This window comes from Coffea eugenioides, chromosome 6 (assembly GCF_003713205.1).
Source record: "Coffea eugenioides isolate CCC68of chromosome 6, Ceug_1.0, whole genome shotgun sequence".
NCBI classification, from domain to species: domain Eukaryota; kingdom Viridiplantae; phylum Streptophyta; class Magnoliopsida; order Gentianales; family Rubiaceae; genus Coffea; species Coffea eugenioides.
This window is the reverse complement of record NC_040040.1, coordinates 412709-429257: the sequence shown is the minus strand read 5'-3', so window position 1 is coordinate 429257 and position 16549 is coordinate 412709. Positions and strand designations below refer to the sequence as shown.

Genomic DNA, 16549 nt, shown 5'->3' with positions numbered 1-16549 from the left:
AAGGAGACAGCAGTTGATTGACACTGTTCTTTTTTTTTTTTTAATTTAACTTTTTGGTCTTTTATTGGCAAAGCAAAATAAAAAATGAGGGAGACATGGACCTTACCTCCGAATAACACCAAGAAGCAAACGCTAGGAAAGGAGTAGGGGGTACGATTCCCTTTACATCATTTGCACTTACATTTCCTAATTGAAGGCAGGCCTACTCTATTATTTGCACTTACACTGTTCCTTGATCTCCTGTGAACATCTTCTCCCAGAGGGCCGCTTCCATCTATCCGAACCAATGAATTCCGCCACCTTTGAATCCTTGGTTAACCTTAAATTATTCAGCAAATGTTCAGAAAATTTGAGATGCAAACGCTCCAACGGGTGCCAAATATCATACCAAAAAAAGGTATTCTGACCATTTCCAATCTCACTTGCAGAAAAGGATAAATGATAGTTCTCAATTGCAACACTTTTCTCCATATCCATGGACAATCCTTCAGCACTCCATATCCAATATTATTGGACACTTTATTTTTTAAAGTATGAAATCTATCCCACTTTAGTTCTTAGATTTTAATATTGGATACTACTTTAATTTATAAAATATGAAATTCATCCTACTTTAATCCTTAAACTATGAGCATGCTTGCCTACTATTCTATTAAATTTTAAATTTAAACATCATTTGTCTACTATCCTATTAGTTTTGACAATTTTGCAGGATAACCTCTTTTCCCTATATTATCCCTTCTTTTACCTTTTGGAGAGTAATATGCATATTACATTCATATTCAACTTTCGAATTTTGGAGATTAAGATTAAAGAGAAGTATAAAATCACAATCAAAACACTATTTTAAAAAAGTTAAATTCCCAAACATGACAAAAAATTGAAGCTAAGGAAGTATTAGTATGACCATAATAAATTAGCTTATTCTAGCTTTTTCCGTTTTGTTACGCAAAGCGTCATTGTTTGATTGAGAAGCTTAAAGCTGTCAATAGGACCAAAAAAACTCTTTGCCAACACACTTGGAGGCCAACTGATGCCGGTTCCATAAAGAACACAGCATCATCTGTTAAGCTGGCTAACTTTGGAAATTTGGCGGCAGTTTGATCTGGTGCCGGAAGTGGATCCCTGTGCGGATCCACATCGGCGAAAAATACGAGTGACTTTATTTAGTTGTATGGCCTTTTCTGATGTTGCCTTTCCTTTCCTTTTTCGTTTTCTTTTCCTCCATTGTTTTACATACTTTGTGTGTATGCAAACGCTTAAATAAGAATTATTGTAATATCTTATTATCAAGACAACAAGTACCACAATTATCCAAAATGTATACAACTTTTGGCGCCTAATTGATTGTGGAATTCTGACTGTCACCCTGCTCTTAATCTAAATTCAATATATTTGGTACCTCTAATTAGGGAAAATGGCCAATTTAGTCCCTAAACTTTTATTTTTTGTGGATTTAGTCCCTATATATTATTTGTAGCCAATTTAATCCTTAAACTTATATTTCTGTTCCAATCAAGGAACTCAGCGGCAGCGCCACCGCATAATTTCCATCATGCTCCTAATCGAGAAACCCAAAAGGGGTATTTTAGGGACTTCAATGAGCCCAATGTCTCAGCAGCAACGCAAGCTTTCAACACATGTATACGTGAACCTATCCGACTAAATTCCAATCCAATGCATTAGTATTTCAATTTTGTGTGAATGCATTAGTGAATAAGAAAAACAGCTAAACAGGGAAAAAAAAGTACCAAAAGAAAAAAGAAACTAAAAGAAGAAGAAATGAAAATGTAATTCCAAAGGTAAATACAAGCTTTAATTAGTTCATCACGAAGAAATGACTTAAGGAGTTGAATAAATACACTAACGGGCCGCAATTTGGTATTCGCCTTGCATATGGAAAGTGAAATATAACCAATGTTTTAAAACTCAGACCGTTAATTGAACCAATGAGGTGTTCGGGTCAAGATTCAATCGGTCAGACCGGTTCAACCCTGGTTCAATGAATTTTTTAAAAAATAATTTATATAAATATATATGCATAAAATAAGACATGCATTGGACTAATTTAAGACTTTATATGATGAAACAATTAATACTTTCAAAGAAGTTGGATTTTCACAAATAAATTTTTTAAATGATAAGTTAAAACAAATAAATTTCATCTCAATCTTAATTGAATTTATCAAAAAAAAATGTTAAATAAAACTCAAAAATTTTGATATTTAGATATTGCAACTTAAGAAAAAAAGAAGTTTTGAATTTGGAGGAAGTCAAGAAAATAGAAAATAAAAATACAAACTTGATAAGAGGCAAAAAATAAGAAGAAAGTGAGTGAATGTAGCATTTAATAATTAGTTTTTAGGGTTAAGAAAAACATATTTTTTTCAAGTTAATAGAAAAAAATAAAAAAACCTACCGGTTCAACGGTTCAATCCGGTTTTTAAGTAGAATTAACCCAAAGCATGAACTGGACCTGAGCCAAGGCCGATTCGCGATCCGACCGGTCGAACCTAGTCCGGTCCAATTTTTAAAACACTGACTATAACTACATTTGTCTAGCACTGGAAAGCAAAGATCGGGAACCGGCCTTGGCTCCGGTCTGGATTTTAAAACACTGAGTAATATCGCATATTATATTTGTCCCGTATTTTGTAAGCTATGCTTCGAACAGCTACCTTAGAAATGCACAACGGTTAAACCTTAAGGAACCACCACTGCAGCTGCCTTATGGAGTTTTGAAGAATTCAAACACCAGAATATTCACTCAAGATTTGAATGATTCACTTATCTCCAGCAAAACTGTGAGTGATCGTTAAGAGAAACAGCTGTAGAAGCATCAGATGCATTTAGAAACTTTATTAGTATTTATTAATAATGTAATTTTTGTTATATTGTTGGATTGTAATCATTTATTTTACTCCCACCATTATGGGTTACTTGTAATTTTATAAGGAAAAAAAAGCTTAAAATATTTGACAAATATTCAATTGATTTGCTGATTTCTTGTAGGAAACTCCCATGTTAATTTAACTTCGAAAGAGAGGATCAAAATTTGTTTATCTAGCAAACATAAATCAGAAAATCAATTTTAAAACCATGCGGAGATTAAACCACAATATTCAGAAAAGCTCCAAAGTGGGAATCTTTTTCCTTAAAACCAAATTTGTTTAATAAACATTCCTCCGGCGTCAGAATTTCCGATGCTGAGTCACGACTCAGGACCAGACCCTCCCAGCAACGTCAAGAACACAAAGGATAGGCAATTATATTAAATTAGGAATTAACCCCTTGAGGTTGTTCAATCATAATTTACCCCTGTTCTTTTGCATCTTAAGTGCATTGCTTTTTCTATGTTGTCATTAGGTAAATTAGCCAGCTTGAACTTGGGATCACAGCGACTCTTTAACTTACCTCAAGAGCTGCCATCTGCGGTTAAAGCCATTGTAGCTCTAGATTCAATGTCGTTTCCCAACTTTAGGACACAAGTTGTAAGGGAATCATTCATGGGAAAGCACGGTGTTCATGGTGGTCACGAGAGCATCTACAGGAACTGCTAAAGTACAGAAGGTATCGTCTTACAAACATTCGAGAGGAATCGCGAATTATTTCGATGTATGAATCATTCTGTGAAGTGCCTCGCTTGGTGAGAGGTGATTTTGTTCTTGATCAATTGGGATTTTCGAACTTTCGTAGACTTAGAATGTAGCAAGTGCCATGTGATATTTTTCTTCAATTTGGGTTTGTTGGTAGGGAGTTTTCGTCCATTTTTAAGGGGAAACTCTGTCAAAATTTTCTTAAAAATAAATAAAATTTTCTAATAAAAATAATACATAATAGTTTACTTGCACCCGAAAAAAAAAATTTTACTTGCATGACTGACCTGGGAAACAAAAAAGCTATAAATTATAATCCACTAAACAAAAATCTTGCATTTACATAAATAAATAAATTTATTGATGCACATTATTGGTTGTAATTCTTCAATTATCCAAGCCCAAGAATTAATATGAATAAGGAGAAGGAGGGTATAAGGCCAGAGGCATCGAAACCATTATGATGAAATTTAATTTGGTAACCCAATCCGTAGTGGAAGGAATTGTTGAAGAACGTGAAAACAAATAATAATAATAAGAAGAAGAAGGAGAGACATATTTAAAAATGAAAACAAATGGGAAGAAAGTAAAGATTGCGCTTTTTTTTTTCAAGAGACCAGTTGAAATTTTGGTCACACCCTTTAGCGCGGCTGAATTTGATGGTGGAAGAAACTAAAATTATTAATAAAAATTACTTTGTGTTCGAGAAAAAGGAAAAGGACTAAATGAGAAAAAATATGAGATGGGCGAATAAAGATACTTTATATAAGTTATAATTTTTTTATGCACTGCCTGTGTATACATAAGTTATATTGGATATATGCTACATAATTTAATTTTAGATTTGAAATTCAGTTTTTTCAAAAGTAGCATACATCTACAACTGCTAGTATAAAAAATATTTACACTAATAGTGTACAAAAAATTAATTCATTATTCGCCAAGCTCTTTTTTTTTTTTGGTATCCAAATTATTTGATTTGTCGTCAATTATATAGAATTGATAAAAATTTGAAACTGTTAGGTCCAAATATGTCTTCAAGGAAACTTTAAAGATGAAAATGGTTCAAACCCCAAAATATTTATTATTCCCATTTGACAAATTTTCAATTGGTTTGGTGATTTTCTATCAAACATTTTGTATTAATTTAAATTGCAAAAAAGAGGGTGGAAATTCTGTGGTAGCGTAAATCAGTAAATCAACCAACTGATAGGGAATGAACATTTCCATTAATTGAATCTAGAATATGTCTCCAAGGATTTTTTTTCCACAGTGTATGGAGACTTTCATTGACTACCTAACTTATTATTTAATACATTAACAAAAATCGTTCAAGACAATTAACCTGACAACGATCCCTGTCCCAAGTCGTCGATGGACATCACTCTCGAGAGCAAGCTATCAACTTTTCATGAAGACTTTTATGTAGTCGTCTTGATCAGCAATTTCTACTAACATTTAAATGAACCACCCATCTGAGCGAGCTTTATCAAATATCCGGTACCAAAAAACATCCAATGGTGCATCTTCTTGGTATTTATATTCGTGTTTACTGCTACTGTTCTTATTCAGTTCTTATTCAAGTCTCCAGCCAATTCCCATTTGGCAGTAGTAATCAATCTTATCATTATTTAGATCTTTACTGGTATATTGTACATGAAAAAATGTTAAAATTTATTAGCAAAGTCATAAATTTTGTTTGAAAAAGTAGCAAGTTTTGTAAAAAAAATGTGATGTTTTGTTCGAAAAATAGAAACGTTTTGTTAATGATATAGTAACATTTACTAAAAAAGTGGTAAGATTTGTTAATGAAGTCATAAGTTTTTCTTGAGAAATCGTATCTTTTATATAAAAAAAATGGTAATTTTTGCTAAAAAAATCTAGTAAGATTTGATATTTAAATAGCAAGTTACAATAAATAATAAAAGTTATTTGTTTTGTGAAAAAACTTACTATTAGTTATGCCAAATTTACTATGACAATTTTGTCCCTAGTAAAACCTGTGATAGCAGGATAAAACCTATATGTCGCATCATATTAGCCACTCATTTATAAGTACGTATCCATCGAAACAGCGTCCATTTATGCTTGTAAACTTTTCACAGTCTTCACCCAATTGGAGACTTTTCCTAACTACATGTATACAATTGATACGTCATTGGGAATTTTTTCTGTCAACCAGACATGGATTGACTTTTTGGATAGAATTTTGAGTTTAACGTCATTGCCCAATAGGGTGGCTTGATGCTAGGAGTTGTTTTCCTTCTAAAATGACCCATATAATTGTCGACATGAATAGATCATATAATTTGGTTGAGGCCCATACAATAAGCCCTTTGAAACGCTATATGTGGACGTCTTGATCTTGGAGGCTATGCATTTAGGAATTTTTCTTTGTTTTTCCTGGTTTGATATTTGCATTCTAGGTTGTTGGTCTATTCTTTTTTTTTTTTTTTGAGCTTCATCTTCTTTATAATTTAAAAGCAACTAAAATGTTTTACTTATGATTTATAATGCCACATGAATGTCAAAGAATGTCTTCCTTGGAGAAAGAACATGTCCTTCAAGAGAAACTAACAAGGTCATCCAATTAAATTGTTTGTCGCATTATATATAATTCACTTCAGGTATAAATACTTTTTTGAATGCTCAAACCTCTTATTCAACATTATAATCTTTTGAAAGATCAAATTTTGATAATGAATAAGTACATAAAAAAAATTTAAAATCTATACAAAACTTTTTTGATAAATGTGCACCGTTTTTTTTGTAACTATCCAAAATGGAATGCAGAATACTGTCCTTCGTGCTTTAGATTTTGTTGTTCTCATCTCATGGAAACCTTATTGACTTGCTTCTTTAATGTAAACCTATCAAATTTAGGATGTGTGACAAAATTTCAATAGCTTTGGTGATTTTAAGTCAAACATTTTTAAATTAATTTAGATTGCAAACGTGAGGGTCATAAATCAGAAAATTAATTCCACAACCAACTGATAGAGAATCAAAATTACCATTTGGTCAGTACAAAATATGTCTCTAAGGATTTTGTTGGTAAGAAAATAAAAATGTTCCATGGTGTGTCAAGACTCCCATTGACGAGGACTTGGACCCGGCACGGCCGCCAATTTTCTACCCAACTTGGAACGTTATATATTGCAAAGAGACATGTAGACCCATGCAAATATTGCAAAGAGTTTTCAAGAGATAAAGTTTAAATCACCAGAGAAAGAGACATAGATCCATATAAATGTTGGAAAGAGTTTTCATGAGATAAAGTTTAAATCTTTTTTGTGTGTGTAAATTGTCCACTTTAATGAAGAACATCGCAGGATCATCTGATTAACAAAGTATGTGGATCCTATTTTGTAAAATTTGGTTGGTTTATTCTTAAAGATGGACTAATTCAGCCAATCAATATTGGAGTTTCAAACCGTTGATTAGCATATCTAACGATTAAAACATGCATCCAAGGGGAGTTGCATTGATTAATCTATTGGAAAACAATTGATAGATTTCTTGTATTTTTCAAATATACTGTATCTATTGCAGATCTATAATTTTTTATGCATGTTTTACCTGTCATTAGGACAGTGATGTAAATCAAATCATGCAGGATGATTTCCAGCAATCTATCAGTGAAATTTTTTTCTATATAAAAAAAAATTCAACCAGCCATTAATTAAGTGGTCCATGCCATTAATTTTGATACCAATTGATAAAGGAAAGCATCACTCTACGGACTTTCCATGAAGACTTTCAGTCATACTCATTTTATCTGTAATTTTCTACTATTACTGTAGGTGATATTTTATCCAAGCTTACTTTACAGATGACCAGTACTAAATCAATTTCCTTGATAAATAAATCAAGTCGCTAGCGATAAAGACTTTCAGTCGTACTTGTTTTATCTACAATTTTCTACAAACATTTATTATTGTACCAAAGCAGTATCCTTGATACATAAATCAAAGAGTTAGTCATGGTGAATTTTCGCTCATGATTCATGAAAAGAGCTAGCTGTGATAGAAATACTGGTCTTATCGTAAAATAAATCAGAAAAATTACCTTATATATTCCTTACAACAATAAACTAAATACTATCTATGAACCACAAGAAGAGCTATTGAATCAATTTCCTTGAGTGATTCTTAGATTGCTTATCCCAACAAGTTAGGTTGTAACTAAAAAGATAGATTGAGTGTATGTTTTCACATATTATTGTCATATTATCTACATATTTTGCTCTAATATTTACATCTACGGTATAAGATTTTACATTATTTCGTGTATCAGCTGGTAATTTTAGATAATGATTTACAAGATTTTAGCTAATTACTATAGTACTATTCCTGCGGAGCATTTCTATAGTACTATTCCACTAATATTTCTAGCCAACTACTTTTCTTTTCATCAGCCAAATTCGATTAGATCAGATGCTTACTCGAAGTTTAATAAGAACTGAACAATAGGAGGAATAGAAACTTTCACAATGTTAGATATTAATCATTTGTTAGATATTCTAAATAGCACAGAACAGAGTTTTCTGATAATCAATAAAATGACGTGATTTTGCCCAACAAAAAAAAAAAATTACAATGACAAGAATTCCTTTTTTTTTTTGGGATTTGACTGCGTGTCACTTGTGCTAATACATTGGAGTTATACCATGCAGCTAGCATAATGATTTATCATTTTGTTTGAGGGGACAAATGCATTTTTATTAGGCGAATATTATAATGAAATAAAGTGTGCAACTCTCATCTTTTCAGTAAATTTTTTTGGGGACCTGCTTATACATGTTGCAGATGTCAGAATTCAGATATTAAAAAATATGGTATATTCGCTTTTTTCCATTTGTAAACATTCCTAATCATCTAATTAAAATGGACACAAACTGAGAAAGGTGTGATTACAATCATGTCATGTAACATATAAACGAAGTTATGAACTTGTTTGTTTAAGGAATAATTGCCATTTAGTCATGCGTACAGTTGTGACTAATATAACTATCAATTCTTCCCAAAAAAACTAATTCTGTCCCCCATGTCTACATAGTTGTAATTGTCATAAAAGAAAATGCTTAAGTTCCTTATCTTATAGATTGCAAACCATCAAGATTTGGATATTGCTTGCCAAATAAATAAATAAATATGAAGTCGAACACAGAATTTTTTTTTTTTTTAATGATATTATATCAAACATTAATTCTTTCATGTCTAACTATAAAACAAATTTCTTGTCATCTTTTACTTTACCATTTTCATTCTTACACTAAGGGATAAAAAGGCCTTTTCAAAAAAAAAAAAAGGGATAAAATGGCATAACCATATTCGAAAAATTACTTTTTCTTGTTTTATGCAAAATTTTAGTTGTATTGCTAATGCTTACAATTAACAATAACTAACAATGGCCTTTTCAAAAAAAAAAAAGGGATAAAATGGCATAACCATATTCGAAAAATTACTTTTTCTTGTTTTATGCAAAATTTTAGTTGTATTGCTAATGCTTACAATTAACAATAACTAACAAAAATTAACTACTCGTGTTTATTGTTTTTCACACAAAGGTTCATAAAACATAAATTTTCAAAGTGTAAAACTAATTTTTATAACTACACATAACTTGAATTATTTATACACACATACAATGTTTCCCGATCAGTAGTTAATATGAATAACAAAAAATAGGTTAGGATTGATTTTCCGTGGTGACGTAGGTATCCAAATCAAATTAAAATCCAAATAAAAATGAATTAATAGTTACATTTGTATATCACCAAGGATTTTCCCCACAAGCACGCAAGGACTTTCCACTCTGTCTTTCCCCTCCAACATGTCAACAAATTTTTTTTCCAAGAAGACTTCAAGTCGTCGTCCTTTGTCACCTTTGTATAGTTCCTTCCTACTTCCCACAAACACAGAATGGTGAAGTGATGCTTTTATAAGAGTATAAATGAGGCCACCCATCTGAGCTAACTATACCGAATAAACCAATAATACCAAAGAAATCCAATGAAGCATCATCTTCTTTGCACTTTTTCATCTTTACTACTACTCTTCTTATGCAGTTCGATTCCTGTCACTGGCCAATTCCCATTTGGCAGCAGCAAACAAGCTTATCATCATTCAAATGTCACCTGTATTGAAAGTGAACGGCGTGCCCTTCTTCAATTTAGACAGGGGTTGATAGATGAATCAAATCATCTGTCATCTTGGATTGGAAAAAGATGTTGTTCATGGGAAGGCATTAGTTGTCACAATACTACCGGCAGTGTTTTGAAACTTGATCTACGCAATACAGTGCCATTTTTTGATTATGCTGATGATGATCACTGCAAAAATTGCTTGGGAGGCCAATTAAATCCATCTTTGGCCAATTTGACCAATTTGCGATACTTGGACTTGAGCTCAAATAATTTTTTAGGAATCCAAGTTCCTGCATTCCTTGGATTGTTGAAAAACTTGAGATACCTCAATCTCTCAAGTGCAGGATTTGATGGTGAAATTCCCCATCATTTAGGAAATCTCTCGCATTTAAGGTATTTAGATCTTGGAGATTCAATTTTCTCTCGAGGATGGAATTCATTGAGCACAAAGGATCTCAGGTGGGTTGCTGGACTCTCTTCTCTAAAATGCCTAGTCCTGTCCTGGGTGAACTTTACAGACGCTCAAGATGGGTTCCAGTCAATTAACATGCTTCCTTCACTAACAACACTATACTTGAATCATTGTTTTCTTTTCATCCATTCTCATCTTTCACATGTCAATTTCACATCTCTTGCTTCCCTTGATCTCGGTGAAAATAATTTCAACAACTACATGGTCCCTCCTTGGCTCCGTAATCTTACTGGCCTCCATGATCTTGGTCTTGGTAGAAATAATCTTTTTGATCCAATTCATGGCCTGTTTGACCAAATGACCTCTCTAGTTCATCTCGATCTATCTGCAAACCGCTTTGACGCTTCGACGTTGAAATCACTTTGTAACATAAGCAGTCTTACTTATTTGGATCTGAGTAATAATAATTTGCAAGGGTCAATACCAAGTGAAATCGACCAGCTTTCAAAACTAACTAACCTATTATTGTACTCTAGCAGCTTAAATGGTACCATACCGACCAATCTTGGGCAGCTGACGAAGCTACAAGCATTTGGGATTAGTTACAATTCATTAACCGGCGTCCTATCTGAAGACCATTTTACGAAACTCCAAGAGCTAAAGTCACTGGACCTAACTGGAAACTTCCTGGCTCTGAACGTGAGCTCCTCGTGGGTTCCTGCTTTTCAACTCCAAGAAATTGTGATGCCATCCATTATAGTGGGACCCAAGTTTCCAGCTTGGCTTCGGACGCAGAAGGAAGTTGAGGTGTTAGACATGCGGAATGCGAGCATTTCAGATGCCATCCCCAACTGGTTTCGAGTGCTTTGTTATAACATTACGTCATTAGATCTCTCCAGCAACAGCCTGACAGGAAATCCTTTGGAGTTCAAACAATTGAAGCATAGTCGTTATGCTGATCGAGATATATCTCTAAGCTCCAACAAATTGGACGGATCTCTCAAATCGTTTCCGTTGGATATTTCAGCTTTAGATCTTTCACACAATTTTCTTACTGGACATATTCCACAGCTTGAAGTTGATCAAACTTCGGTTGTAGAGTCTCTCTCTCTGAATGATAACCGTTTCACAGGTACTATCCCTGAAGACTTGTGCAAGTCGGAAAATTTATGTTTTCTGGATCTATCTAACAATCTTCTGTCCGGAAGAGTTCCTCTGTGTCTAGTAAACTTACGAAACCTGTGGGTCCTAGACTTGGCAAATAACAGTCTATCCGGTCAAATTCCGAGTTCACTGGGTAACTTGTCGGGACTTTCTTATCTGCATTTGAGTGGAAATAAATTCGTTGGGAAGCTCCCTACCTCAATGCAGAATATGAGCATGTTGCAAACTCTTGATCTCGGTGACAATGGATTGAAGGATATTATACCAGCTTGGATTGGGGAAAAGTTATCAAATTTAAGGTTTCTAAGATTTCAGTCAAATAACTTCCATGGACCTATTTCCGATACACTCTGCCAACTCTCACTTCTTCGAGTGCTAAACTTAGCACATAATAACTTGAGTGGATTTATTCCTCACTGCTTTAACAACATTAGTGCCATGGTATCAGGGCTATATGGAGATTACGGCTGTGGTTCACGAGAAAGCCTTCAAGACATTAAGGGAGGAAGAGAATTTGAGTATTACGCAAGTAGCCTTCGGTTTGTTAAATCCGTAAGCCTCTCAGCAAATAATTTAGTTGGCGAGATCCCTAATGGGATAATGGAACTGGTTCAATTGCAAGTTTTGAATCTTTCACAAAATCATTTGACTGGAAGGATCCCCAAGAAGATTGGCAACTTGAAGCAACTTGAAACACTTGATCTATCAATGAATGCACTCTTCGGTGCAATCCCTGAAAGCTTATCTGATTTGTACTCATTGAACTCTCTGAATTTGTCACACAATAAGCTTTCAGGGCCAATACCATCAGGAAATCAGCTTCAAACCTTGACCGATCCATCCATCTATGAAGGAAACAGTGGACTCTGTGGCAAACCGCTCCCAAACAACTGCTCGGAACACAAATTGCCTACCAAAAATGGGCCTATTGATGAGGATGAAGGACACAGCGAATCTGATTGGTCTTGGTTTTATGCTGGAATAGGACCGGGTTTTGCTGTCGGTCTCTTGGGAGTTCTGGGAATCCTTCTCTTCAAGAAGTCATGGCGCTATGCTTATTTCAAGTTTATAGAAAGTGCCTGTGACAAAATCTGGGTAAAGACTACTCGCTTGAGGAGGAATTTCCGTTGAGTAAGTTCCTATAAAAGCACTTATACTCTGTTTTTCATTTTGCTCTTTGAAAAATTTCACATTTTTGTAGGCCTTCCTTCATCTAACTTATTCTTTGTACTTTTTTATGTTGATTGCAGAGGACTAATTAGAACTTAACATTGATAATTTGCAAAATTATTGTAATTTGTTTTTCCAAATATTTCTAAAGATTTGTTTTATGCATCCCAACTTGCCCAATTCTATCCAATGGGAAAATGATAGAGCTTAATAAGTTTTTTTTTTAAACAAAGAATAACGTAGCAATTGTAACGTAAAGTAGTAAGTGCCTGTTACCAATTAACTAAACCAAGATGATTCTAACATCAAATCAATAGCTTTCGAAGGAATTTTTCCCCAATGAACTATTATGTGATTGGAAACCAAATATTTCCTTTCCTTACCTTTTGAAAATTTTGATCCCAAAACCTTTCTCTCTTTCTACTAGCAATTGTTTCAACTCTCTCAAAAGTTTGAAATCTAATAATTCTCTTATATTATTCATACTTACATTACATTTTCTTATGTTTCATTAAAATCAATATTACAAGAATCTCATTGATTTTTTTATTTATGACCGATTATAAAGATAATTATTTTACTGTTAGCATTTGTATGGAATAAATATTCGATGTCGAAAAATTTAGATTGTTTATCTTGTTCACTGATCTAATTTTCGGTCAACGGTTTTATGCTTCAGAAGAATTCTATAGTAATTTATGCTAATAGTTGATATAGTTATTTAATTTCTAATTGGTTTACAATCTAGCTTTTCTCCCAAAAACTCTTACAAACTATTAATTAATGTTTTTTAGGTACTTTTGAACCAGTGATTATTCTAGATGAATAAATTTTTATATTCATGTAACGCTGATATATATTTTGCCCTTCCTAGATTAGTTTTCTACCTCCTCCACCACAGCAAGGAATAAAGATTTGGCAATATTTATATTTTAGACCAGACAATGTTGACTTTTCATATATATATTTCTCTTTTTTTTGGTTGGTTATAGATGAAATTGGCACTTTGCTGGGGAAAATTTACTAACATTAGTACTTTGTTATCTTCCAATCTGCTAGGCCCACAATCATTCAAGTGCTTGCTGCTGCTGTTGTTTGGCTCTCAGGATGAGCAATTTCTCTCTTGCTGCTGTTTTGTATGATTATATTTTGAGTGCTTGCTGTTTTTTCAGTTCTGTTTGGCATCTGCTGATGTAATGTGAAAATGATATGTCAATAAAAGTTATAATAGTTTGCCTAAAAATTTTTATTATTTTGGTTTGCCTGACAAGAGACTTCCATAAACTAAACAAAATTATGCGGAATAATTAAAACACATGCAATTTATAATAAGATGATATCGCTGTTGGCTTTGCAATTACTGCTTCTGTATCGAAGCTTTTTGTTCGGTGAGTAAATTCCTTAGAAATGCTGAATTCTTGATGGTTTGGTTAATAATGGAAAATAGTAAGGTAAGCAAAATGATTTCCAGAAAAATAGTTCTTATATTTTGGATTATCGATTTGTCAACAAAAATATGTAGCAATACAGAAATCAATCTTAAATTCACTTTATTTGTTTTCATTTCTCGAATTTCACAATTCAGTAGAACATAATTTGACTCCCATTCTTTAACCAAAATTGTCTTCACAATTTCAATGCCATCTTCAACCCACTTGCCTTTGATGCTCATAAACGCATTTAAAAGAAAAAAGGAGTTGCCCAATATCTTGTATAAAAATTAAACAGCTGAATTGCTAAGTTTAAGACCCTATTTAAATCAAATTTTCCTGTGAACAATTCTCAATTGCTTTGATTTTCCTAAAATACGCTTTTCTATCTACAGAAACAAAGAAGAAAAATACCAACCGTCAACTTCTTTAAAACTTCCCATCGTAAACAAACTACGCTGTTGTGCCATTGTAACATTGTTTGATCAAACATTTTATTTTAATGTAAATAAAAAGTCTTGAACCCTGACCTCTTATTTGTACTCAGTTTCCTCTTACCATCCAATCCATCCCTCCCTCCTCTAGCAACTAGAGATTGTAAAATTGTTTTATAAATGTAATTACTCTTAAATTATGTTACTAATTATGTGCAATTTAATATTAGAGGTTTTGCAAATATTTTCAAGAGTTTTGTTTGCCAAATAGTTATAATTTGTGTTAAAAAATTTGTCATTATTTGTTATTTCAATTTTGTCCTTACATGACGAAGTATTATATTGCCATCTCATACTCCAAACCGTCCATGTAGACATAATTGCTACTTCTAAGTTCTGTACTTATCCAGCACTACTATATACTAGGCATTGTGCCCCGCGACTTTCGCGGGATGCCCATTATTGACTGTTTAAGAGTAATGTAAGATTTATTTAATAATTAATATTTAGAGTGCTTTATATGATAGTAGGGTTGGAATAATAAATAGAGGAACAATATATTGGATTAATATATTTATAAATAGATATAGTAATATTGTTGTGATTTGTATTTAATTTTTTAAGAGTAACAGGATGTAAATATTATTTAAATTAATGGAATGTAAATCATTTGTTAAGAGTTGAGATAAATTAATAATTCGAAATAATTTCGATATGTTTATTTTTATATTATTAAATATAAGTGGAAGTAGAATAAAGAAAATTTAGGAAACAGATAATTGCTTTGTGCAAGAAGCTGTAGTGGACACGTTTAATTATGATTGTTGGATAAAGTCTCTGCTGATGAGCTGCAAATGATAATTGTTTTCATTGAGTAGGGTGAACAAGATGACACTTCCTTCATGTAAGAAGTGTTTTTGTGTGAATATTGGCCAACCTTCTGTTATTTCTATTATTCTAGCTGAAAGATCCATCGAGTTTTAGCATGATAGCAATTGATGACTCTTATGTTATCTGTTTGTATATGCGAGGGTATATCACCAATGAGTATCTGAGATAGAAAATAGGGAAAAAATGTAGTTTTATTATGAAATGAGAGTAGCAATATAGTGTATGAATTATATTGATTGGAATGTAATTTGTATGAAACTCACCAAAGATTCAAAATCGTGTGTTAGATAATGGAAGAGTTTAGTATTAGAAAAACTAAAAGAAAAGAAATATAGTGAAGAATATAAATTCATAAATATAATATATACAAATTAAGGATTTTTAACAATTTGAAATTATAAATTTAGAATCATATATTTGTATTTATTGATCGAATAATTGTTTTTTGAATCAATAAATATTGGATTGATTTATTTTTAAGTTTATATATATTAGATACATGTCAAGTACATATGATTTTCATTCATTTGTATTAATACGAAATACCATAATCAATTTACATATTTGACTGGATACACATAGAATTTGTATTCATTTGCATATATTAGATGCATGCAGAATTTTTAGCGATTTGCATATTTTTTTCATATTTAATATTTTTGCTAATATATACATTTTGGAGAAAATTAATTAAATTTATATACATTAGATACATGTTAAGTACATATGATTTTCATTGATTTGTATTAATACGAAACAACATAATTAATTTATATATATTGATTGGATACACATAGAATTTTTATTCATTTGCATATATTAGATGTACCTAGGATTTTTAAGAATTTGCATTTTTTTCATATTTAATATTTTTGCTAATATATATTTTGGAGAAAATTAATAAATAAGCGAAAAAACATAAAAAGAAGGCTATTGTATGCATTAGATGTGCATAGCATTTTTAGCGATTTGTGTATTGTTTTAATAGTTAATATTTTTTGTCAATATACATACTTTCGACAAAATTAATAAATAAGCGGATAAATATAAAGAAGGAGAGAAAATTATAAATATAGAAATAGTCTCAAAATTATAATTATTTGACATAAATAACACTTATTATATGTTAATACAAGCCAGTATTATTAATTTATATATATTGGATATATGTTAAACATATATAATTTTCATTGATCTGCATTAATACAAAACAGCATAATCGATTTATATATATTGATTAGATACATATAGAATTTTTATTTGTTAGTATGTATTAGATATACAAAGGATTTTTAGTGACCTGT

At 32.0% G+C, this 16549-nt stretch overlaps 2 protein-coding genes across 2 annotated transcripts; both read left to right on the top strand.

Annotated features, from left to right (window-relative positions):
• Positions 1 to 9520: 9520 nt before the first annotated feature.
• Positions 9521 to 11876, top strand: LOC113776313 (receptor-like protein EIX2). The gene is made up of 3 exons (XM_027321443.1): positions 9521 to 9528; positions 9667 to 11692; positions 11769 to 11876. The coding sequence occupies exons 1-3, from the start codon at positions 9521 to 9523 to the stop codon at positions 11874 to 11876; spliced, it is 2142 nt and encodes a 713-aa protein (XP_027177244.1).
• Positions 11827 to 13723, top strand: LOC113776063 (putative receptor like protein 25). The gene is made up of 2 exons (XM_027321133.1): positions 11827 to 12451; positions 13550 to 13723. The coding sequence occupies exon 1, from the start codon at positions 11921 to 11923 to the stop codon at positions 12449 to 12451; it is 531 nt and encodes a 176-aa protein (XP_027176934.1). The 5' UTR covers positions 11827 to 11920; the 3' UTR covers positions 13550 to 13723.
• Positions 13724 to 16549: the final 2826 nt, after the last annotated feature.